General features: G+C 41.1%; 1 protein-coding gene across 4 annotated transcripts in view; it reads left to right on the forward strand.

The window, feature by feature from the left end:
- sfswap (splicing factor SWAP) overlaps positions 1–26772 on the forward strand; it is a 143763-nt gene that overhangs the window by 33538 nt on the left and 83453 nt on the right. For 3 of the 4 annotated variants that reach the window (XM_030065268.1, XM_030065269.1, XM_030065266.1), the window contains 3 exons: positions 7754–8012; positions 9540–9692; positions 9843–9936. In XM_030065268.1, the coding sequence (XP_029921128.1) occupies positions 7754–8012; positions 9540–9692; positions 9843–9936 (506 nt within the window). The remainder of the gene's footprint in view (positions 1–7753; positions 8013–9539; positions 9693–9842; positions 9937–26772) is intronic. The other variant, XM_030065267.1, reaches the window with a different exon arrangement.

Here is a 26772-nt window from a genome sequence, read left to right on the forward strand (position 1 = left end):
AGCCAAAGTAAAAAGCAAAAGATTCGTGACTCATCATGCATCCCCAGAGTAAATGCAGTCCAAATGACACTAAATAAAGGCTCCTGTGAAATGAACAACTCAGCTGGATCCTACACCGCTGACCAGAGGCTTGCATAGATATGAGCGAAGATCTGACTTAGACTGTCTCAGCATGGCAACTTATCTACTTGATCTTAACTTCAAAGATCTTTATCAAACAGTTGCTTCACTGTCCCCTCTAGTGTGCATGAGTGCAATCTTATCAGGCTCAACATTGTTTCCCCCCGGCCTATTGATTCGTCTGCTCATCCCCATCCTGTGACATAAACTTACATCATTCACATTGGTACAGTAACCTTGAGCAAGAGCACACCCCTTCAGCATAATTCAGTATGAATACAGTGTGGTTCAGTATGATGGTAATGCAACATTCGGAGCTTGTGAAAAGCTGACCGGATGCCTTTGATTTAGTTGGTGCACAGGGCATGTGTGGGTGGAAAAGGTGAAGAATCCACCCCTCCCACTGGGGCATCAAGGCACATGTTTCAAGAGCACCCAAATGAAGCTGGATCACAGGGAAACTACAAGGACCTGATTGACAGGACGATCTCAGATATGCCATGGGCAATGGATTTAACTTTTTGGTGAATACTCACAAAATGAACAATCTGTTAAAGTATTAAGGATTATAGTTTGTGGAAAAAATACCTCCTTTGTTCTTTTTAAAATCCAAAATATGCATGCAGCAGTTGGAATTCTGTAAATCAAAGATGATGTTGCAGCACAAGACAACTTTAAAGAGCACCTCGCCACTGTAGGAATTTAGTTGTTCTCAATGTATGTCAGTTGTCTGATTTCTGAAATGACAAGTAAATGAGAAACCATGTTTCCAAAATTAGATCAATGAATTAAGAGAAACCCAGCTAACGCAGTTAGATTTCTTGCTGGAGAAACCCAGAACCCTTTGTCAGATTTGTGAGCAGGATTTTCGTCTGCCTATGTGCAAGAAAAGACAGGATAAGGATAAGGAAACACAAAAACCGGATAATGCTCAATGTTAAGTAGAATTACCTGTATACACTGTTCTGTGTGGTTGTTGAAGAAAGTTCAGTAATTTAAGTTAAGAAGAGCAATCCAGTGTATGCAGGCCAATGCAGTGAGGTGCACGAAACCAAACAGCCGTTAAACAAACGCATGGCTCAACATAAGGACCAACTTCACAGGTCAATAATCAAAAGTGTACCTGTACCTGACGGAAAAGGAACTCTCCTTTGATAACTATAATTTTCACATCTTGGATAAGGAGAACAGATGATTTGGAAGTGGAGTGAAGGAAGCTATCTATTTTAAGACAGAGAAACCATCTCTCAACAGAGGAGGAGGTCTCAGGCACCATCTGTCTCCAACTTACAACGCTGTCCTGTCCTTCCAAGGAATTTGAACCATTCACCCTTGACCTCTTGTGATCCTAACAATCGCCATACACCTGGAATCAAGTGTCCACAATGACCATCCTTCACACCTGGACTCGGGTGACTCCACCAACACTAATGACGGTTGTCACAACAGGGAGGATCGTCAACGATCCAGTGGCATCAGCGACCTGGAGAACGTCCCCACACCTGGAACACCTGGAAACACCTGGAACTCCCCACCAGTCTGTCAGAACTGAGGAAGCTTCTTTGATGAGAAGTGAAACGTCTTCAAGAATCTACAAACAAGTCCAGTTGACTTTGATTCAACTCTATGTGGGTTACCACGGATGAAACTATAAAGAAACAAAAAAACACATCTTCCACTGCCTGCTTTGTGCAACTACAAAGTAGGGGGGGGGGGACAAGAACAAAGCATTGCTGCCACTCATTGAACATTTGATCTGATTCTTCCTGGAGCGGATGGGCAAAGCTTTGGGAAGTCACCACTGCAAGAGACTGACTGTCCAGTGAGATATTAGCAGCTCAGAATAGGCCACAGTGGTAACAGTCGGGGAAATGTAAGTGGTGGCGGGGGATCGGATTGCTGACCTAATGCATGTAAACTGGGGTTTTTGAGTCATCGGTGTAATGCAACACATGTGAACGCATTATTCGATTTCCTGCCTTAACCTGGTTACTCACAGTGATGTGGTTTGTTGTGTGCATCTTAATGTAGTCACTGACACAGTTAACATATGAAAAGAAGATGCATCACAACATTGGACACTGTGTCTTCATTTCTTACCCGCTCCCTTCATGGCTTACCCATTAATAGTTAAACTTTGAATCAGGCTTCTATGGCAACAAAGCATTTGTCTTGGGCTGGAAATGTTTATTCTGCATCCACCTGTAACAGTCTCTCTTAGCTTGTTGCACCTAATGAATGAACCATAACAATAGTGCTGTCATTAAATTCAAAAGCATGCCTGGCTGGAGTCCATATGCAAGGCATCCATTCATGATGAGTCACATCCACCCCCACTCCGAGTTATTCAGCACTCTGCTGCTAAAGTAATTTGTCCATTTATGTGTGCAACCTCCACTGAAACAATTGCTTAAATAACGCCATGGTCAATGGCCTCTGCTGACCCGTGAGTGTTTACTTGTCCATTACTGCAATTTATTCATCCTTGAGACAGTTGTGGAGGATGTCCCCTGACCTGTGCTTTGTTGCAGAAAGGAAGCTGTTGCTGCCAGTAAATTGGTCCTGGATGACCTAACAGCTTAATGTTCTTGATATACATTGTTACTCATTAAAAAATGGACTGCTAATTTGGCTGCCCTGTGGCTCCTCCTGCCATGTCCCAGTGAGAAGCTTTCCCTTGTCTTAGTATTTTATATTTCCCTCTTAGCTTCAAACAGAACAGGGCGTGCTAGATTGCTATCCTCCCAGATGCTAATGGTCTTGATAGATCTGTTCAAGACCTTTTGGTGAACTGACAATAGATTTGATGCATGTCTTCCCTTTATTGCAGCCGAGTGCTTGTTAGTGTTTGTTTTGATGCTTTTACTGTACCTCATTTTGCAACTTTAATGTGAAAAACACATCGTTTTTTATTCATTTCACTTCAGCCAGCACTTCGAGGGACAAAGCACAAAATCTTTTTAGCCACTGTAGTCCTGACGGCCGGTGGAGTCTGATAAATACATTGCTCAGTTATGTGTTAAGTACCATTCTGCACCAAGCCACCGACTGTGCAGTTTTTTATGATTAAAGGCCAGAGGTTGCGGGAAAGCTGGAATCCATCTTTAAACCAACAGCTGCAAACACGGCAGTCAACTTCAGAGGTACATTAAGCTAAAACACTAAGGTTATGGCTTTCACTCACGACCCCTTTTCCCTTTCATCCTGTTTTCCTTTTTTCCATTTTTCTTTCTCCTGCTCTACTCCTTTTTCCCCCCTGGGTTTTCATTTTGGCCTTCTCTGTCCCTTCTCATTCATATCCTCATCTAAGCCTTCATCTCATCTCTGGGCACAACAGAAAAGATTAGCATCCCTGAATCCTAATCTTTGAACTGGCATGCAGAGGAGTGGAACAGGGAGCAAATATCAAGTTTGTAAATGATAGCTCCTGCTGTGGGTTTCCATCTCCCTGACTGGAGAAAATTGGATGTGTCATCACAGTCAACGAAAGCAATGACTAATGTGTTAAAATCACGCTGTCTCCCCTTTGACACTGACCATTCATTTTGCATCCATCCTCGCCGTCCCTGTCTCCGTCTCCTTTTCCATCTCGTTCCATCTTTTCAGCGGTGGATATTTATAATGCAAATCCACAGATACACACACACAAACACACAAATGAAGATATAAATCTCTGTGCTGTCTTCTTCCTACTACAGTACGGCTTTCAATTCATTATCAATGCAATGGCCATATTAAGCAGAATGTGAAAACACAGCTTCATCACAAGCATCTTGTTCTTGGCAGTGAAACAGAACATAATAAAGTCATTGTCATTGTAATGTGTTTTTTTTTTTTTTTTTTGTATTGACTTAATGTACTGTACGTTGTATTGAAACAAAACATTTTTAAAATTCACTTCACCAGTCTTTTGTTGTTTTGATATATGAGTTATAGTTGGGTTGTGAACCTCAAACTGCAGTTCACTACAATGCAATTGAAGGAGCTATTGAAGAGTAACTAAAATGGGCTGCATGTAACTATCCATGCTTGTTTATGTGCTGCTGATGGAAAGCTCATATTCACTTATATTCACTTAGAGAAGCTCTGCTGTTTTTTTGATAGGCCTAGTTGTGGGGATATGATTGTGTTGTCAAACTAGTGTACTCGAACTGGTGACATTTTATGATAACCATCATGAATAAATGGTAGATTGATAGCTAATTCAATTTTAGTTAACAGTTATTTACTGTTGAGAAACTGAAAATGAAATGGTAATTAATAAGTCCTGTTTTATTCAGTGCTGCAATGTCTACCAGGCTGGCAGGGATGAGTACTCGGTGTGATGTCGACCTGATTCGTTTTTTTTTTTGTTTTTTTTTTAACACTTTTTTCGGTCCATTTTTTATGCTTCTTTTATGCTTTTATGCTTCTGTTATGCTCGTGCTTGTGAGCGAAGCATTTGAAGTGTTGTCTGATAATGTAAAAGCATTACATATTACTGGTAAGGAGAACCTACTCATATTGTCAAAGTGTAATCAATTTAGTATTTATTTAATTATTCACTTATTTATTTATTTGTTGGCCAATTTATTTAGGCTGCATATATCAACATTACATGTTACTTTATGATTTATAATGAATATGAATGTAAAGAAATGCAGGCCTACATAAGATTTTGTACTAAATCATTTATCTTTTTATAATGCCAGATGCCCTGATTATTTAGACTATTTAGACTGTAAGGTGGATGAATAGTAAAGATGTACTTTTCCCAAAAAATAGCTAACATATTTACCAATCCTATTTCCTGTTACCTCCTATTGTATATATATATATATATATATATATATATATATATATATATATCTATGCTCTACACAGCTAGTTGCCTTGTTGAACTTTTTTACAGTTTCTGGTAGACTCCACAACTTTTAGCATTACTACCACTCCCGGCTCTTCCCAGAAATTGTTGCCTGATATCAAGACTGAGCTGTCAACTGGTTACACTCCATTCCTTCTTGGGCCTGACAGTGCCTCCACTCCATCTGATTTTCATGGGGGAGGGGGATTCGATTTTCCCTAACCAATCTCTGGAGACCGACATATCCACCAAAATAATGGCGGTTCACTCCTGTAATCATGATAGTCCTCTCTGGCGTCTCCACCACACGCCGCTCAACAGGCTCCGAATCATTCAAGATTTAGCCGCACATTTCATCACCCATGCCGAGTGTGGCAGCCTCATCGCTCCCACTCTCATCCAAGCTGCAGGAGAGTGGGAGGCTCTCCGCTCTGCACCGGATTGACTTCAGAATCTTTCTTTTCACCTTTAAAGCCCTTCACAACCTACCTCCACTTATCTCTCCCTGACCTCTTCCAGGAGTACATTACCTCCCAACTACCTGCGATCCTCCTGCACACACACACACACACACACACACACACACACACACACACATGGATGCCATAGCTCTCAGCAGCATGGCCCCTCAGGCTCTGGAACTCGCTTCCCCTAAAATATGTCAGTCGGACACCATAAAACTTTCCGATCACGCCTCAGAATCCATCTGTTTAAGCTGGCGCACTCACTCTAATTATTCATTTTTTTATTATTATTATTTTTTATTTCTATTCTTTACGCTTCGGGGGTCTTATTGTCTCCCTTTGCTGCCATGTGATGTTCATTTCTGGTTCCTGTCTGTTCACACACACTCTTCCAAGACTCCACAACCAGACCTTCCAAAGGAACCTCTAATTTGATTTTCTGGCGGTGACAAACTCGCTAAAGCCTGTCCCATTTTTTCTGCTTTGAAAATGTGATTTGAAGACAGCGACGGAGCGCAGATGTGACAATTAGGTTATTTATGAACCCAATAACCCAAGCTCGGTGCAACCGTCTCCGTTTCCAGTGGCAAAAGACCTCCCCATGACCTGTTGATGTTCCTTATTGAGTCTGAGATGGGAAGCGAGATTGTAATGACGAGGCTCTGCGATGAATATGTGAAATATTGCTTCTTGCGTATTTTATTCAATGCAGTTTTATGTTCAGCTGCGATTGTTTCACGTCTAGAGCCAGAGAAAATTGACTTTATTTATCAATACGCTTTATGTAAGTTTCCTCCTGTATGTATACTATCCGATGCATCCTGAAAGCCCGTACCACATTTATAAAACGTTTGGAGCTGCAGCATTTCATTTGTTCCCTTGTGCATATGTTGAGAAATGCCAATTACTTGCCAATCACACATAATTTCCCCGTCTCAGACATGCCGTATAAGGCATGGCGGAGCACCCACAGAGGAGAATTTGTCTGGTGCAGAAGTGGAGGTGATAATTATATACAGCAGAACAAAGACATACCCTTAAGTAGCACTGCTGATGTTTCTGCTCCTCGAAATCAAATCGATAACCTTGGAAGCAAACAACTGCAGAAGTCAGCAGTGTTTCTTCTGCACAGAAGTCAAGCCAAAATTGTTTCATACGAAGCCTGAAGTTAAATGAATAAAATAGGCCCGAGTAAAGGAATAAAATAAAATTAAGCAAAAAAGGTTATCAGCATGTGAGCGAAATATCAACACCACGGGAGGAGGCTGAGGAACGCCTGATTCCATCTCTGAAATGGATGAGGGCATCGATGCGTCTCCAGAGGAGGAGGGCTTCTTTATCTGGATTATCACCGATAAAGAGGAGCGCCCGTCTTTTTTTTGGAAGAAATACCTAAAGCCAAATGTGAAAATGTGCTCGTCTTTCAGTGCTGCCCCAAAGAAAACCCTACACACCTCCCTCCACCTCTTTGTACTCGTGGCTTTTCAGTGTTTTGTTTTAAGGTAGGCTCGTTGCATCAGCAGGGTTCAGGTTTCAAAAAAGGTCAGCCTGGTGCAAGTTTGGATTCTCAGCGTTATGGGCCCTTCAGCTGGCCCTTATTTGGCAAATTAAGACAAATTAAAAAAAAAAAACAGGATGGCTACCCTTTTAATATAACATATCTTATTTTAGCTGTATGCTTAACAAATTATTTTCATGATATTCTTTGACATTTCAGCATTTCAGGATACTATCTAGTCAAATTAGGTAGTGTCTTGATTGGAAAGAACATGTAATACTCCAGATAAACGACAGTCTCTGAAGTTTACACATGGTTTACTGGTGTTCTTAGTAGGGGTACAAATTGCAAACTTGAATACTGAATATAATCCTTATAATTATAGCTGTGTATGTTATGTATATTTTGTCCAATTACTTTTGAGGTTATAAAAATGGGGTGACAATGGATAAAAGGTTAATGCGATATTTTTGTTCAATCCCTTAAATTAAAGCTGAAAGTCTGCACTTCAGTCACGTCTTGATTCCTCCATTTCATATTCAGAGTGGTGGTGCGCAAGGGCAAAATTATGAATGTTGTGTCACAGACCTAACTGTAGGTTGTCATAAATTTCCTTCACATGGCTCCGGAAAAGTTTGATAAATCCCTATTTTCATGTGTAAATGTCAGTATGAAGGAAATGCGAAATAAAAAAAGGTTTTCATGTTGTTTGATAAATGCGGCCCAGTAACTTCCACACGGGCCAACAGAGCTGGATTTTACCGAGGTGTTTGCATGAAGGAGGTGCAGCAGCGGGCGTGAACTGATTTCCTGCTGGTTTATTTCCAGCGAATGCCGCAGCGGTGTACTATGGCTACTACATGCTCCCCGATGGGACCTTCTGCTTGGCACCGCCTCCACCGGGAATAGACGCCAGCTCCTACTACAACAGCACGCCCTCGGCCGTGATGGCTCCTCCTACTTCATCCGGAGCTCTGCCTGTTCTGGGGACCGCGGCGCCCCCTCCTGACACCGTCGCCATGGCCACACCCGCCACAGTAGTCCCGTCTCAGGTTACCATCTCAGCTGCTTCTGCGCCAGACACCAGGTAGAGGATTTACTTATGCTTATGCTTAATTTTGATCCAATTTTTGTTATTTTTATTGATATTTTGACTCGAAACAACTTGGTCACTTAAAAAAAAAATCTTTTGTTAATTTTCTTAAACTGTGTCTTATGTGGATCAGTCCTTTTTTTAATAGCTATATTGACCATATTGGCTTCATAACTGTGTATAAAATTGTTTTTTAAAATCTTACATATATATATAGGGTAAATCTATAATTTATAAATAATAGTAAATGATAAAAATATAAATGCAACATGTAAAGTTTTGGTTCCACGTTGCACCTCTATATGTCCAGTGATTCAGCTCGTATGGTAGCATTTTGTGTTAGCTTAGCATAAAGACTTGAAATCTATGGGAGTCATTAGCCTAGCTCAATGAAAGTGACAAGATAAACCTTACAGCCACTCCAAAGCTGGCTTATTTACAGTGCATCGTGGATCTGAAATACACTAGGCTAATGAATCCCATAGACTTCAAGTCTTTATGCTAAGCTAACATGAAATGCTACCCACAGTAACCGAAGTGCTGGACGCATAGAGGCGAGATTGTAATCAAACATCTTGTCTCAGTCTGGGTAAGTAGAATAAGAGCATTTTTCCGAAAACATTGGAATACTCCTTTAAGTATAAAAGCTCTCAGTTATTTACTGTATTTACTTTTACAATCCTAAGTACATATTGAGTGGTGTTTGCTTCGTTAGTCTGTGTACCAGGCATGTCGATTCTTTCTTTTAAATGTAATTGAGTGAGTTTCATATATTAATTAGATCCAGGTAAGAACATAACCAGTGTTGGGACCAATTACTCACAAAACTAATAAGTTACAATTACTAATTACTTCTATAATAAAGTAATTTTGATTACTACTCAATTACTGCTGCAGAAGAGTAATTCAATTACTGGGGAAAGTAATTTTTATGATTATTTTTTTTCTTTTCTTAAATCCCCTTATTAATGCACATATTTTTGCATTGCTGTTGCAGTGTGGACATTGCTGTCAAATTTCATCTATCATTGTCAGTGTTGGGCACGTTACTTTGAAAAAGTAATTCATTATAGTGTAAAGTAGTGATGCCAGCTTGTCCGGGTGGGGAATTGAACCCCCAGTCTTCTGTATGGCAGGTGGAGATACTATCCGCTCTGCTGTCGGGGAACACATACGGTTTATGTAATTTGTGCTCATTCTCCATGCATGTTGATAAGTTACGAAAAACTGCAAAGTCCGACCGGTTTGAAAATTGACACACCGCTTTTTCTCCACATTTTTTGAATAGGATAATAAAATAATAATAATTATTAGTAGTAAGTAACGGCTAGTAACGGCGCATTTTATTGTCAGTAACGGTAACGGCGTTGTAACGGGGGAAACAGTAATTTCTTTGATTACTCGTTACTAATAAAAGTAACGCCGTTAGTAACGCCGCTTCTTTGTAACACCGTTACTCCCACCACTGAACATAACACATCATTCTATTGTGAGAAACATTCGTCTTTCTCCCACCTACAGTTCGAGGCCCCAGGCTCCAGTTTCGACACCAGCAGCGACGGCCATCATCCCCCCGCCGCCTGACATCCAGCCGGTTATAGACAAACTCGCTGAGTACGTCGCCAGGAACGGAGTCAGGTTTGAGACCAGTGTCCGCGCCAAGAACGACCCACGGTGAGCGATTTGTATTTTTTTATTTATTTATTTTTGTGTTACTCAGTAACTGTTTCATGTCCCAGAGTTTCTTCATCATCCTCTTGCTCATCTTTTACTTCTCATTATTTTATCTTTTCTCATGCGTGTGCTTGCCTCTGTTCACTTCAGGTTTGACTTTTTGCAGTCGTGGCACCAGTACAACACCTACTACGAGTTTAAGAAGAATTACTTCATGCAGAAAGAAGGATCAGGTTTACCAGAGGTAACATCAGCTGTGTGTGTTTGTGTGTGTGTGTGTGTGTGTGTGTGTGCTTAAGAGAGAGAGAGAGAGCTCTGTATTTATTTAGCTGTATTTCACCAGCACAACAATGAAATTACCACCACTGTAAAAGGAAATGTGAAATTAAAACACAAATTGTAATTTAGTTGTATGGTTATCTGAATCTACAGTAAATAAGAGTAATCTAAATATTTAAAAAGTAATGATAATATGATGATCAAACACAACTTTAACCCAAATAGTGACAGACAAGAGCAAAGTGCCACAGCTGCATAAAATTACAGCAAAAACCTGAGGAGAATTTGATTACTCTTTTGTTAGGGGTGTAAGTACATTTAGAAACCTGTTGGGAGCTTTATACAATACTGGGTTCAAGGCTCAGGTCACAATATTTTCAGCGAAATGTGAATCAAGGCAGTTGAAGATGAAGAAATTCCTCACTCTTTTTTGAAGGGAAACAAAGACGCAAGTGCCGCATATTAAAGAGGGTTAACACCTTTTGAAGACGTTTTGCATGCAGGGGAAAATAAAATCACGCTCATCATTGACACAACACAAAATGTGCTTAACCTGTCTCTTCTTGTGCTTTAAGAAGAAACAGATATAACAAATACTAAAGATATGCTGTAAGATTTTTATTTTTATTTTTTTTATTTTATTGAGATACCTCTGGCTTTATTTCTCAAGGCTGCTGTGTGCTCGGTATGCGGTGATGGATTTGTCCATTAGAAAATTATTTCTGCGCAATACAGCCATCGAATAAGTACACTACAAAAACCACGAGGCGCACTGTGGAATTAGAATTGGCATACAAAATGTCACTGCCTGCCCTCCCTCCTTTTATCCAATCATCTCTCTTTACATTCACCCTCTTCTGTTTGTCCTTGCTTGCCTGAGTCACTCGCTCCTCTTTGCATCCCTCGCTCTCTCCCTGTCTTCCCTTTCCTGTCTTGGGACTCCCTTGACCCACCCATCTCTTCCCACATGTGCCGCTGACTGGCACGGTTACATCACAGCTTCCTGAACTCCTTAGCTCGCTGACTGCACACTGCTAAAGGGGTCATCATGTGTAACGCTTGGATTTTAAGTGCAGCAAACCAAAACAGAGATGGGAGCTTCCAGTAGAGCTGGCCAAAAAATAAATTCTTCTCTGTTTTTTTTTTTTACAAACTTCTCTCAATTTTTATTGATTTAAGTTTTTCTTGTATTGCTCTAAACAAACTAAAAAGACCAAGAGATAGTTCAAATAATCAATTTAAATAATAAAATAGCAAAAAGATGAAAGAGACTACATCAACTAGTCGATGTTCGCAATAACAGTTGTCCAGGAATAGCACTTGCAAGGCTCTTATTATTGTGCATATATATATATATATATATATATATATATATATATATATATATATATATATATATATGTTTTGCATATAGATATACTCATAAATACATAATAGTAAGCTGTTTCATTGAATCTGTCTTCTGGTGAAATGAGGTGAGTGAATCAAGTCTCTTCTAATTAGCTGCTGCACAGTGTATACGTTCAGGGCTTTTATTGTGGAATGCCAAATGAAGTGGTGGGACAGGCGTGCCCTGCTATTGATTATGTTTAATGAAGTAATAGTTTTTGCCTATGTGTTGCTATTTTATATAGTCCATATAAGTTAAAGGCCCAGGGAATACCGCAGGATGAGGACTGCGTGTAATAATAATATAATAATGCTGATGATGAATAAGTAATAATGTGACGGCTGGTAAAGGATACACACTTACGGGTTCAGAACATGTTTTTCCATCCCGGCTGAGCCTCAGACTTTGTGCCGGGCATCACTGCACCCACTCAGGCTCTGAAACACATCAAGCTGGCTCTGTTGGGCTCTCAGGATATTTGCACCCTGTAGCCTGATGAAGGCGTAAGTTAAAACATGGAATAAATAAACCTCATCTTTTTTTGAATAGAGAGAGGTGTGCGACGCTAACCTTAACCCAAACTCTGTATTCTTTCCATTCTTTTACGGTTATACTCAAGGAATTTCAACAAAAGTTGCTTTGCAAAAACACGCTATATATCATTTCGGTTTTTGCCACACTCCTCACCCCCGTGCAAACTCATTTCTTTGAGCTCGGAGCTGCCTCAGATTTGCAGTTCAAGCCTTCCCCGGCTTGTTTACGATTCAAGATTTGCAAGATGTGAGCGAGCGTCCCTCTTTGTGCCTTTATGGTGTATGCCGTTTTAACAAGCCTGTGATTTACACATGCTTTATCTCTAAAAAAGAGATCCATTACTTTCAGCCACAGCCACATTGAGCAGATCATGATAACCATTTTCTCCCTTTTCTTTCATCCTGTATACCCTGTGAGACTGGATCGATCGGCTGTTGAAAGATCTCAGAGGAGACGTGTGTTTACGCATCGATTTATAATTCAACCCTTTGATATCACTCTATTGATTAAAAGGGCCTTGGGACCACTGTTCAACTTTATAGTCATAATTGTTCCAGTGGCCAACAAAGGTGCATCCCATTGATCATGAGAGACAGTATTAATCTGTGCATGCAATCCATCAGGGTCTTTGATCCTGTTTACTATCTTCAGAAAAGCTTGTTGTCCTCATTTTGCAGATCTCGTACTTGTTCATCACAACATCCCGTTCTCTATTATCACATTTAATTGATTGGCTGGCATCTTCATCCTTCCTCTTATGCTAGTTTTGAAACTCATAAACATCGCCTCGCTCGATTCATACCAAAAAATGTCCTCAGGTTGCCCCTCTCTGGTAATATGAATATTTTGTCTAAGTGATTTATCTTTGGTAAAGCACAGCCTCCCAATAGGATCTCCCCGTTTTATGTTGGTGACAAATTTTACCATTTTCACTTGCTGTTTCATGGCACACCTACTGCAATCATAAAGTCTGTCACTTTGAGATTTATATTGTCTGTTCCTCACTCACCTCTTTTGTCCTTATCAACTACATCAATACTGGCACTCTCCTTGAATCCCCGCACTAAAAGTGGAGGTCACATTAAATTTTGTCAGCTGTGTCAGTTCTTTCGCCGGATATTTGATAGTCGACTCCAATGTGAGGTCACTCTTGTGAGTAAATGCTCCCTCAGTGAGCATTTGAGTCATTAAGGCCAAGCACAACATTGTGTCTTCACAGTTAGACAGTCTCAGTTTCAGTTTTAAGCTTTATATTTTAATTTATAAACAAATCAATACTACGTCCTTACTGCTGCATGTGGGTTTAGGGTTTTTTTTTCACCTTTTTGGGGAATTTCTTGGAAATAATTTGTAGCTTGATCACATTCCAACTGTTTTTTTTAAAATATATAACTATTGATCATATTGGGTCATGCTGCTGTGAGGAAAAGAACAACTTTATGTTTGTCTGCTTCCTTGTCAACTCTGATTGCCAGCATTTACAGTGTAAAATGCTTTTTGCAGTCGAGGTATAGACCCTTGGGTGGTTTGATTGCATTCATACCACATTTGCTCACTGCACTAGCATAATAAATTCACTCCCGGAGCCTGTCTCATGAAGAAGGACTGGGTTAGGAAGCTTACTTTGGGCTTAACCCCGGCTTTGTGGTCTCACAACGCTGGTTCACTTTTAAGTTGGGTGCATTGCCATGGTAACTTGCTCTGCACACCTAACCTGCTTTGGAGCTGTTTATCGTCAGGCAATAGGGTGCAGACGTATAAATAGCTCACATGTACACCAGTCATCTCTCTGGGAAAATGTCATAACCACCATGGACCACCATGGACCCATTCTGTCTATAAAAGAGGGCTTCAATCAAAGTATCTTAGAGCCAGGTAGCTTACATTAGTTGACTCAGGTTATCAATAATGAATGCAATTTACTGTTGCATATAAATTGCACTGAAAATCTTTAATAGGATTACTGACAGTGATTAGTGCAGTAATTGCACCAGAATTCCCACCGCTGCAGCCGGGGGGAACATGAGGCGAACTTTGTGAATGAAATATGTTTTCAAAGACTCAACATGAACAAACAATACTGAATCAATGAAAGTGTGCTTGATTGATCAGGCAGTGATAATCCTGTGTTTATACTTTCGTTTTTTTTCCCCTGTAATCCTCTCTTGCTTTTGCAACAGCAAATGTTGCTTTCACTGTTAAAATGTTTTTGTTTTCGTCATATGAGGCGTCAAACTATAATATAACTAACTATAATATAATATATATAACTATAATATAACTAACTATAATATAGTTATTAGGTTCATCAACCAATAAAAATCCCGGTGGATCAATTACCAACACCAATGATCAGTTAAAGCCCCTGTTTACATCGCACATAAGCTCTATTGGATTTCAGTTTTCACCTTAGTGCTTTTTTCTGTATATTTGTCATTATTTGAAAGTAAAATCTTGTACTATTTGAGTGAACCGAAGTAACCATTTTCTCACATGAATGGCGCTTCTGTTAAAACCAAAACCATCTCTCAGTAGTGACAGTAATCGTGCCTCTTCCCCAAATCCTCTCTTTTTCTCCCTAGAGGCCATCGATGCTTTCTGAAAGCAATCCTATTTGTCTTTTCCCGCCTCTTCAAGGTAGAGCACACTTTTCTGGTCGGCAGTCCTTTCATATGGTTATTTTTCATATCCCTCTCCCATTATCTGTCTCCCATCATCAGCTCCACTCCCTCCACACCTGTGTGCTGTCCTGTATGGCGGTGAATGCAGCCAAAGTTCAGATGTGAAAAGAGATTGTCTCAGCATCTACTGCCCTTATCGTCAACCTTGAAATTAGCTGTTTTCTGGGGCTGATATGCCTGCCATGCCAAAATGAGGGAAAGACTCGTTCCAAAAGGTTGAAAAGGTGGTTGAGAGAAAGACAGAAAAAGAGGGAGAGAGAACACTAGAGAGAGAAAATGGCAGGGGCATTGAATTTGGGTAGATGTAATTTGCTCACAGGGCAGCAGAGTAACATTGGCCTTGTGTCCGTTCATACATGGAGCCTGAACAGTGTTTTTTCTTAAAGGTGAGTGTGTCTGCAGTTCCATCTGGAATGGCTGCTTTCCTTACCTGTTCTATATCTTAGTCTCTATACTGGCAAATCACAACTATTTACTCATCTACTCAGGGTCTTTCAGCCCCTTAATGAGGCGTCCCGCCCAATTAGCTGCTGTCTCACCAAAGATGTAGCACTGTGGTGAAGCTCCTTGCTCCACCAAACCCTGCTCTGCCAATAAGATCCAGTTTGTTTAGAGCCCTTAGTCACAGTTACAGGCTGTTACAGTTTGTAGAAAACAAAGCAACACACCCCTGACTCCCACAAAACCCCTTGGCCAGGGCTGGTGAACGGCTCTTTGCCTGCTCCTGTGCAGCTCGGGTCACGTCTGTCGGAGCTGTAGTTCAGGACTTCTCCTTGTCTTTCGTTAGCATTTATCAGTTTCCTATCGCATATCACAGCTGTCAGTCAACTACTGTGGTGGAGGAGGGGCCAACTTTGAATGTTGTGTTTATAAACTGCAACAACAAATCCTTCTTATTCCGCCTTTAAGAGCAACAACTTTGCTGAAGAGACTAGACAGTTCGTACAACAGTCCAATAGTCCAATGAGGCAGAGGTACAGTATCATGAGATAGAAATCCAAGGTAACTTACAGGCACGAGTCAAAACCAGGCAGAACAGAACAGAAGGGCAGGCAGGATGCAAGAATTGGCAATGGCACAATTGACGATCAGGCAAACAACCAAGGTTAGCTAACTGGCGTAATTTATATACCAGGGAGACTAATGGGGAAGTGGGCAGGCAGGTGATTGGATAATAAGCTGATCAGGAGGCAGACAAGAGGGCGGAGCAGCAGAACTGGCAGGAAGAGCTACAAAGATGTGACAGGTGGAACAGCAGGTAGGCAGGACCAATCGGAGTCCATGACAAAAATAGTAATATTTTTTGAAAGCCGTGATATTTTCTGAGATGGTTATCGTACCGTGAACATCTCCCGCCGTTGCATCCCTGCTCGGCCAAGGGTTCTGCCCTGGTAAAACACATCCAAGTGTGTCTCAAAGATAGATGAAACAAAGGAACGCATTTCTAAAATAATGATGCATAGTATGCTGATCGAAGTTCTCTAAAAACCCAATCAGGGTCGAACTACTCCCCAGTTACACCTGCAGTGAAAAGGGCTGTGTGCTGTTCTTCAAATCCTCACCCCATTCCAGTGTAGACATTTTATCTGCAAGCACATGGTGATAGCTCTTACATAGGAAAAAAAAAAAAAACCCACGAAATTAAAGCAATTATGGTTTTAATGCCGTCAAAGCACAGCGTCTTTTCATCCCAGGTTTCCATCAGGTTATGAGCTCATGATACTAATGAACATGTACGGGCCGTGGAAATTGTAGGCATTTCACCACAGGTTTCTGATGAGTCATTTGGATAAGAGTGCTTGAAATGTAGCGTGGGTTCAGCGAGAGGACAGAGGCTGATCATTGGGTTGAATTTTTCGTTATGGGGACTTAATGGGAGTATCGTCAAAATCCAAGTACCATCTGTTTGAAAAACTAATAATATTGTGGTTTGATATTGGCATGGTAAATCAAAATGAAAAAAAAAATTATACTGCCTGTAGGTAATGCTTTCATGTACGTGGTTCAGTTGCAGCTCACTGTCATATTTACATTTTTTTTTTTTTCTTTTAGCAAATGATATTCTTGTCTCCGCAGACTTACTGGTAGCAGTGATACGGTCTTGTAGTTTAACTTTTATACATAAGCCATAAAGTGGGATGGTTTTCTCAATTCTGGTGAATCCCTGTTGGTTTATATGGAAAATTTAGTCTTTTGAAACATTTTTTTCCCCATGGTGCCCATCAGTACTTCTGTCATTAGCTCTGCATGGCAAATTCTAGTGACTTACTCACTCACTAAGAGACGGTGTGCAAGGGGGTTTTAATGGGATTGTGACAAAGTGGGCTGTAGAACGCCGCTTTTCACCGGTGCTTTTCGCCAAACACGCCTTAACATTAATACACTGCATGTTGTTTTTGTGCGGATACATCGGATAAGTTTCCAGTTTGTTTGTTTGTTTTTTTGGAGCATGTATGCTGATTAGTAACTTAACAAGGTAGCATCGCTGACACGAATTCTGGGGTTTTTGTGTTAGATGTTCGGTTACGTTATCTGTCAGAAACAACATAGATTGTGGTTTCCTTGTACTTTATTAGATTGGTAAGACATCAGCTACATTTGCAGTAGTTTAAATTTTACCGCGGATACATACGTGTCTCACGGAGGCTGCAGGAATACTGTGGGGAGGGGGCTGCCCTGCATTTCTACATCTTTTGTGATTTCAATGACGTCACAGGCAGAAATACCACGTATCGTATTCTCTACAGGGGAATCCATGTCATAATGAATGTATTTTTTTGTCTTAATAATCAATTTGTATTGAAGTGTCTGTATGTTATTTTGCTATAGAACTGAGATGTGTCAGTGATGGGGAGAATATGAAGTGTGAGTAATTAAAATAAGATATTTTGGGGTGAAGAGCTCCCTTGTTGCTGGTTGAACTCATCCATAGGTGGAGTTGTAGGTATGGAAATGGTATATGTGTCAGTTGAGTTGAGACAGGGGTGGGTAAAACAGGGGTGTCATGTTGCTGTGAGCACACGCCAGAGGTATGTTTTAGTTATTTCTTTGTTGTGTTGTTCCTCAGTTGACCTGTCTTGCTGGGAAAAATGTCCTTCCTTTCTTGTCTGAACAACAAACGCAGCTCATCTGGGGGTCCGAGGGGAAAGCAAAGTGAGCAGGGTGATATACCAAGGAGGCATGCAGGTGTTTGCAGAGCTGTTTTTGATTTTTTTTTTTTTTTTTTTGTTAATATGGCTGTAAACAAGCAGCTGATTGCTTGTCAGTCAGCATACTGTCACACTCCCAGCAGAGCTCTCTCTGTACCAAAGTTGCAGACGACAATTTCCTGGTGTAGTGCCACTCACCTCAAGGCAAGCCTGTGTGGCATAGAGACCCTTTTCGTAGCCTTGGTCACAGCCTTCTCTTCCAAAGGATGAAAAGTAGAAAGTAGGGATGGTACGATACCATTTTTTCCTTGCCGATCCGATTCTGATACTAAATTCTGCCTCAAAGCCGATACCGATCTGATACCAGCGTGCTTCTGCTGTACACTACCATCCTTACATGATATGATTGCTGTCATCGGGTTAAACCCTTGAATGCCACAGAACTGTTCTTTTATTATCAAACTTAGTTTGACGGTCCAGACACTCTTAAACCGTTTTGCCAAATGGCTGACATTTTGCAACTTACCGTATTGACCCGCATAAAAGACAACCCCTCTTTTTGAAGGCCCTTTTTTGGAAAAACACTTTTTATATGGACAAAATCTTGTTTGAATAAAAAAGCCACTGGCCGGCATCAGGCGAACCGGCCACGGCACCGGTCGGCACCCGGCGACTCGCTCGCTTTAGCTCGCTCTGCGGGGCCTCACGTGGCTCGAGGTCGCTTGAGATGGCGCACCTCCATCATGGTTTTGTCAGTAACTATACTTTGCACCGAAAACAAGCGCTCCTTTAAAAGGGATCTCCTACGGAAGCAATAATACTTACCGGCACGGCGGCGCCCTGCGTGCATCCGCATCACGTGGTGGTATCGGTGCAGTAACGGGCGTACTCGCCGATTCCGATATGACCAAATAAGGCTATATCGGGCACTTCCCGATACCAGTATCGGTATTGGTGCCATCCCTAGTAGAAAGTGGAAGAAATACGCACATCACCTTGTCGAGGTGCTGGGTTAAGGCATGATCATGACGAAAGAAAAGAACCCACGTTCTTCTGCTCCAAAGCTGAATTTAAGGACAACATTTTGAGCGACCTGACAAAGAGCCTGGCCTCGAAACGTTGTCCTTAAATTCAAAATTGGAACAAACGAGCGTGCAGGTTCTATTCTTTCTTCTATCTAAAGGGTGAAAAGTAACCTTTACAGTTTACAGCCTTGTTGTTCTGGGCTGCGCCTGCCATTAGTCCTCTGTCGCCGCCTCTCTCATTAACACTGCCTTGCCGCACCGCCGTGGAGCGTCTGGAGGGTTTCGTGCTCATTGAAAACTCTGTGCTTTACTTTAGTTGAACTTGTTGGTCGATGGGAACGCAGCATTTTAGTAGTTAACTTACCAAGGGCACATCTTGCCTGTTTTGGAAGGAGCCGGCAGCCTGTATGTCCCACTTTGAGTGTTTTCCCAGCCTCACGATTGAGCTGAAGTGTTTATTTCTCTCACTGCAGTCACCGAGTGTTATTTATGTTCACAAGAAAAAAGTCACGGTGAACTATCGTTCTTTTTTTTTTTTTTTTAAGTCGACTTTAAATAACTAAAATAAAATTAATATTCGTTTGTTGAGTCTTCTTTGTGCCAAAATCCGTCATTTGGCTGAAAGGCAATAGTAATCAAACACACACCCCATTTACTGTTTTGTACCGAGCAATTTGTCATCTTAAGAATCAAATCCATTAGCTTGCTGAAGTGCAGAGGAGTGTGTGGTCCATTACTACACATCTCAGGCTGCGGCTACTAGCAGCTGCTTGCCTTTTCCATCAGGAGACCTGCCTTCTGTTTGTGATTTGTGCAGGGGGTAATGGTGTGCAGGTATTGCTGCCCACAGTCAGTGCTATTATCTAGACTTTTATAGTTAATGAAAAAAGTGAGGAAAGGGACTAAAATCACTCAGAGGGGATATCAGTGGAGTTTGGTGTGTGCTGTGGCTCGGGCTGGCGCTGAACTGTACTGTATTAGCAGAGGAAATTATCAGCGCTTTCACAGTGCCATATTATCGCTGTGTCTGAGCCTCAATAACATGAGTGCCATAATAAAAGGATTATTTTTACTCCTCTTCATTGCAATATTAAGATTTCTAAGTATTAAAAAATTGTTTGTGTTTCTGCTGATTATTTATCCTGTTGTTGTCCTTGACTTACTAATTAGGATATTGAAGGGCGCAAAAAAAAAAAAAAATAAATAAATAAAACTATGGAGCCGGGAGAGGATTATAAATAAATAAATAAAAATTAGAATTTCTAAATTCGTAAATTTATGAGAATAAGTGTCAGATATTCTTTGAGTGGTAAATGTAGATTGACGAGAAAAAACAACTCACAAATTCATGAGAAAAAGACTCCAAAATTCTGAGATTATAAAGTCGCAAATTTGTGAGAAAAAAATTAAAAACTGCCAAATTTATGACAAAAACTCAAAAAATTTGGAGATTGTAAAGTCACAAATTTATGAGAAAAAAAATGTTTTTCTGTTGTTTTTCTGATACTATGGGATTAAGTAAGAAGGAAATTTGAGAAGGTGATTTGAGCCCAGAAACACAATATTATCATCAGCATCCGGACATTGAAGAGACATTGGGGCTGATTCAGAAGAAAACAATCTTGTGATTCTGGGCTAAAATCACCAGCAATTCCTTGTTATTAAATCCCATTGCATCACCCCACCTCAGCTCCTTAATTTCTTTTTTTTTCCTCCATAAAATGGCCCTAGTACGCCATTGTAACCTACACAGGGTACACTTTGCACCGTTATACGCACTTGGTTGTAGTGAATGTCACTTTGGTTTTCAGGCAGCGAGGCTGTCAGCCTGAGTGCGGCGCCGCTGTTCTGCTGGTGTGCACATTTGCAAAATGAAGTTGCACAGCCTGCCGAGGCTTTTGGTGATGAGTTGATGAGCTGTGTAGTTTTGCATTGCCTTTGTTGAGTGTTTTGTCCTGTTGATTCATGGCCGTGTCCTCTGCCGTTTTGTCTCCACATCACTCGATATAAATCTTGAGCGGTGCACAAGTACTTACAGCACTGCCGCCCCGTCCTCTCTGCTATAAATCACACATATTGTGTCGAGTGTTCGTATTTTTGTGTGCGATTGTGTACCTCTGTGTGTGTGTGTGTGTGTGTGTGTGTGATTGTCTTAATCTTGCTGCCTGCTGCTTTTTGAAGACGCCTTGTGTCTCTGATGGCGGTAAAAGCTCCACCGCAGATTTCTGGCAGAGATGGTGGCCCTCTGATTGCAGCTGAAGAAACCGAGCCCCGTCTCCGAACCTCTTTCTTACTCACACTTGGAGAGCACTTCAACTCTTCGTGCTCATAATTGGCTTTTATTCAACTTAGTCACCACACAGTAAAATTTATGATAAGGGGATGAGGATTTGTATTAAAACATAAAACCGGATTTGGGTGGGCCATTGAATTAATGTTGGGTTATGATATCCAAATTAAAGTGGGAGGATGAGAGGGATGGAGGAAATTGGAGTGACTCAGCTGCATGTTAAGTGTTGAGAAAAAAAAAAAAATTGTAGCTTCATGTCAACTGAATGTAGAGTAGAGAATCACTGACTATATGCATCACCTAAGAAGAAGGTGGGACGCGGAGCCTTTTTCTTCCTGTCCCTGACTCATGTTTCGCGTGCGGTGCAATTTCCTCTTTTATCTCGGGAAATGAAAGATTCAATGTTCCCACTTTAGAGCCGTTTTTGTGTTTTGCTCCGAGGAATGAATGTAAGAATTTTCCCGGAGCCTGACCGCAATTTCTGCAGACAAACATGAAGAAAATGATGTCCGCACAGATATGTCGGACATCCAAGTTTTACTTTTCCTGTGACAGTCTCCCTCACTCTTTTAATTCTTCCACATGCACACAGACACACACAGACACACACACACACACATACACACACAGACTTACAAGAGACCGCGCTTATAATAGAACCTCCTCTGTGTTTTTATGGATAATTGAGGTCAGAGTTCCTAATTATTACTGGAATATTAAGCTTTTCACAGCCAATTAATATCAGTGAAATGGCACTGTGCGGGAGCCAGCGCTGGCACTCGGGGACAGAAGCAGGTCTGTTTGGATAATATTGCATGTTTGGACAGGGTTTCACACAAGGCGACACCAGGCCTTGGCTGTAAATAAAGATGGCTAAAGCATGCGGCCAAAAATGCCTGTTGGAAGACGTCAAGGTTGATTATTATGAAAAAAAAGAAAAAAGGGTGTGTTGCATTTAACCATAAAATACAATGGTTATGGTCCTTTCTGTCATCTTACAACCGAGGCAGATCTCTTTTTGGACGGAGCCCAGCTGACTGGAGTTTCTCACTGGAGTCAGAACTGTGTTCAGGCGGCAGCACCTTACTAATTTTAATGAGCATGTAATCATTCAGTGCATTTAATCCTTTGCATATTTGTGGGTGTGTGTGCGCGCATGTGTGTGTGTGTCTCGAATTGATGAGCAGGTTAATTAGACAATTTCAATATAATTTTATCTCTGGCTGGTTATCTAACAAGATGGAACCTGAGGCAGTAATGTTCCTCAGCTGAAGGGAGAGGGAAAGGAGTCAATTAAGGCCAGGGCCTTGCTACACTCTCTCTTTTCACTCTTACACACACACACACACACACACACACACACACACACACATGCATTCACACTATGGGTGTTATATCCACTGAAAGAAACAGCCATATGCATGCATGTGTGATCCTTGCCTGAAACTAGTATGTATGTCTTACACCCGGCGTAAAGCAGTGCCAAGCGTGATGCAAGTGTCTCTTCTAGTTTCCAAGCAGCTCAGTTGTTGTTTCCCCGTCCAGCGTCCACGTTGTGCAAACAGCAGAGTGTCCTGTGTCCAGAAGCTCTTAACATGAGCTGAGCTCAGCTGCATCGTTGCTGCGTTGCTGTCTTTCGGCAGCTCAAAGCAATTGTGCAAATGACCAACAAAAAGCAGCTCTGAAGTCAGTGCTGCAGGTTTCTCTGCTATCTGAAGCTCATTATCAAGACAGTGATGGTGGCCTACATAGGGGGCGCCGGTGAGCATCCACTCTCCTTGTCCCACACACAGGGACGCTGCTTCACCTCAGGGAGCACAGATGGAGTCCTGCTGTCGCCGTAGATGATCTGCTCGTGAGCTTTCACTCCGTCTCCTTCCTTCTTACCTGGAGAATCCTCCATTAGAACAGCAGCCCACCAAGGTGTGACACACCTGGGATTTTAAAGGGGTCGGGAGACGGCGCTCTGATTGGTTCACTGCATGTTCCACTGTTAAAATAGCAGAAGTGGATTTAAGATCATGTGCTGGATCCTCGTAAGAGAGTCAGACATGCGCATGTGCTTCTTAACTGCCATAGATGTGTGTGTGTATGCCTGTGTGTGAGTCCTGCAGCTCTATCTCACACAGACAGGCACACACACACAGACACACACACACACACATGCACGTTTGCACCTATGGCAGGCTTCATCTGACATCAGGAGGGGACAGTTATTACTATGGACTTAACAGCAAAAAAAGAAAAGATTATTCACTTCTGCTTCATATTAGTTGCAATTTGTGGTTTTTATTTGTGTCTATTTTTTAATCTAGCGTCATTAGAATAGCTTATTTTGCCTAAACCATTTTTCTTCATAGTATCAAAGGCATGGCAGCATAGAGAGCTGGTCTGAACAATATGAGGCCATCAGTTTGAACCCAGCTAAAGCTATCTTTTGTCCTTTCTTAAATTACATCAAATAGCCAGTTTGTCTCTATGAGAGGTGATTTTCCACAGTGCTGTGTGGAGAAGAAGGCCCCTTTTATTGAAAATATTGTAAAAGGACAACAGAAAAACACAGAGCTGCAATAATTTGCCATTAGTTTACAATAAGCTAGTAACATTAACTTTGCTGGGTTTCCTCTGCATCACTGTAGTGCAGCGCTTCTAGTGTGAAGCTCTGCTGCTGTAGGGATAAACAGATCTCAGTTATAAGAACAGAAACTTGGGGATCAATGCCTACTTTTGCCTTCTCGCTGCTCTCCTGGTTATTCATCACGCATCTTGCAATAGCAGAGACATGCAACATCACGACCCGGCTGTTCTGTCCGTCACTGGATGAGCTTCTCTGAGAGACAACAGCCCATTTCTGTTACCAGTATTCATTCTTGCAGTTACACCTGAAATAAATAAAACACATAACTTCTTGTGAAACCAATGAAATAGAACGTAAAGGTAAAATGAGCACCTGAGGTCAGTTATAATAACCTTCCCAGATGGTTTGAGCAGCTTGTCTCAGGTGAGGCCCTTTGTCAGTTTACCTCAGTTTACTGTATGTTTTGCACCAGCTGATTAAGTTTGGATTTACAGAACAACTCTGAAAATCCTAACAGGTTGAAAATGACAGAATATGAAGCGGAAATGACAGAATCTTTCGGACCACGCACATAATGACTGAGATCATAGACCAAACTGCTCACATCAAAAAAGAAAAAGAGAGTATAAGTTCACGTTCAAGATTATTTAGAGCCCAAATCACTGTTTTCAGTCTCAAAGGGCTTTACAGGCCCACAGGATTACAAGGACAAAGATGACACCCACTGTTTTAATCCTCAGAGCGGGCAAGAAATAACTCCCAAAAACCCAGAGGTGGAACCGGGGAATATTGAAGGACCACCGCAGGGAGAGGAGACGCCTTCAAGGCCAGACAGGTGTGCAGCAGGTGCCGATCTAGTGAGCAAATGTCAAACAATACAGGCGTACTGCAAAAGAAAATGCACCAGCAGACAAAATCACCTCAAAACCCACCTCACAGTAAATGATAGTTAAAGAAAGAAAGAAATACTGAAATGAAATTAGGAGCGCCAGCAGAAATATATGTGCACTCCAAAACATTTAAGGAGGTTTTTTTTTTAATATATAATTGATGGAAGCAGGGTTGTAAAATCATAGCAATTTAATATTCTGGACATACCGTGATGTGGAAAATAGAAACATCAAAGCACGGTATAATTATTTACATGAAATGCCAGACTAAAACATATCACATTCACCATCAGTTGCCGACCTGCCGTCCACCCTCTCTTCCCTCTACATGTTCCAGCTCAGCTACTCCGTTACCATAGAAACTCCCGTCTGTGGAGTCCAATCAAAGTTGCCGCTGGGATAATGCTGTCCGATAGTCTGTAAAAAAAAAAAAAAAAAAATACTGTCCGTGATTGGCATCATTGGAGTGTTAGATAACTTTACATATCCCTGAGAATTATTTTATTTATTCTTTATTTAGCCAGGAAGGTCCCACTGAGGTGCAGGATCTCTTCTTTCAGTCATAGTCAAGACAGCAGCACAATTAATTTCACATTAAAAAAACAATTTCACATGATAGAACACAGAACGAATACATAAAAGCAACACAAGGGAAACAGTGAAGGAAAGGTAGCGGCATCCAAACACAGTCGGCTTCCAGTCAGACAAAAAAAAAAAAAAAAGTAAAACAACTGCTTGTTTCCCTCACAGCGGTTTGTAAAAGACCTTTAAACATTTTCAAAAGAAGGGAGAGTTTTTAAAAAGGTAATGATATTGATGCAGCTCGCTCCATGCCCAAGGTGCCTGAAAGGAGAAAGTAGTTTAACCGAGCTGTGGGTGCACACCGGGAACAAGAATCCGATTAGCAGATCGAGTATCACAGCTGCTTGTATGAAAAGATAAAAAGCTGGAGATACAAGCAGGTAGTTTAAAGAACAATGCCTCGGCGACAAAAAGCTACATGTATTTTTCTCCTCTGCAGTAAAGAGGACCATCTTACAGATTCATATGAAGAGCAATGGTGAGTGTGTGATCCTGCAGCATGATTTGCAGAATCCAGTTTTTGAAGTAAGGATGATTAATATAAGAATAACGATAGGATTTCAAAAGAAGAATGTGCTCGTTGTCTCCTTCAATTCCATTCAGTTCCATTATATACTTCAATTCCATCTGTATATTTCATTATATACTTCAATTCCATCTGTATATTTCATTTCATATTCATTAACATCTGTATATTTCACATCTCTTTTTTCCTTAGGTTAGCCCTTATTGTATATTTTTAGTTTTTAGTCTTTATAGTCTTTATTGTAAATATTTAGCCTTTATTCTATTTTATTTAACTTTATTATATGTTTCTACTGTTGCTGCTGGAACACCAGAATTTCCCTGGTTGGGATCAATAAAGTATATCTATCTATCTATCTATCTATCTATCTATCTATCTATCTGGTTGACTGTTTGCAGAACTCATGGTCTTGTAGCAGCAGCGGTGCAGGGGGTTTGGTTTCTCTGTGTGGGAAGAAACACCGATGTGCTGCTTTTTCCTATTTGGAGAGCAGAGTGATAAACTAACATAAACAGTCTTGTGTTTCTGTCACAGTATCTGAAGAGTATGTGTCGTCCAGGGGCTCTGTAGTGCAGGTATTTCACTTGCATTTGCTCCTAAAAATAGAAATGTGCGGAACTGGAAAGATAATTTACAAGCACAATCTGCGAGTAGAGATTACAATCTGCCGTGATCTTTTGTTACAGACGACACAAAACAGCTGTGATTATTAAACATAGCGGGATGTGAGGTGTTAACGTTACTTCAAGTTTACAGTACAGACACTTACACTCACCTCCAGGTTGTTTAAAACTACCCATTTGCACTCGCATGTAAACATATGGCATTTCCAGTGGCTGTTTCACAATAAAAGCCTCCCGCTGGATTGCAGATGGAAAGGTTTTAGTATGAAACAGCAGCATTTGCGAATAGTGTGCATGGACCAGTGTGTGATTTTGATGGTATGTGCTATTTCACCGATGCACACACACACAAACACACATACACATGCGTGCAGTATAATAAATTGTTGGTGAATAATCTCTGTTACTTGAGCATTCTTCACCGTGCTCCTGAATTTCTCCGTGTGCTCCTAAGTATTTCATTCAGGAGCGCATGTTTAGGAGCACGTGTTCTCCTTGGGGGAAAAATGTTAGCGTGGATCTCTGTTGTCAAG

Source organism: Myripristis murdjan, chromosome 12 (assembly GCF_902150065.1).
Source record: "Myripristis murdjan chromosome 12, fMyrMur1.1, whole genome shotgun sequence".
In the NCBI taxonomy this organism is placed as follows: Eukaryota; Metazoa; Chordata; class Actinopteri; order Holocentriformes; family Holocentridae; genus Myripristis; species Myripristis murdjan.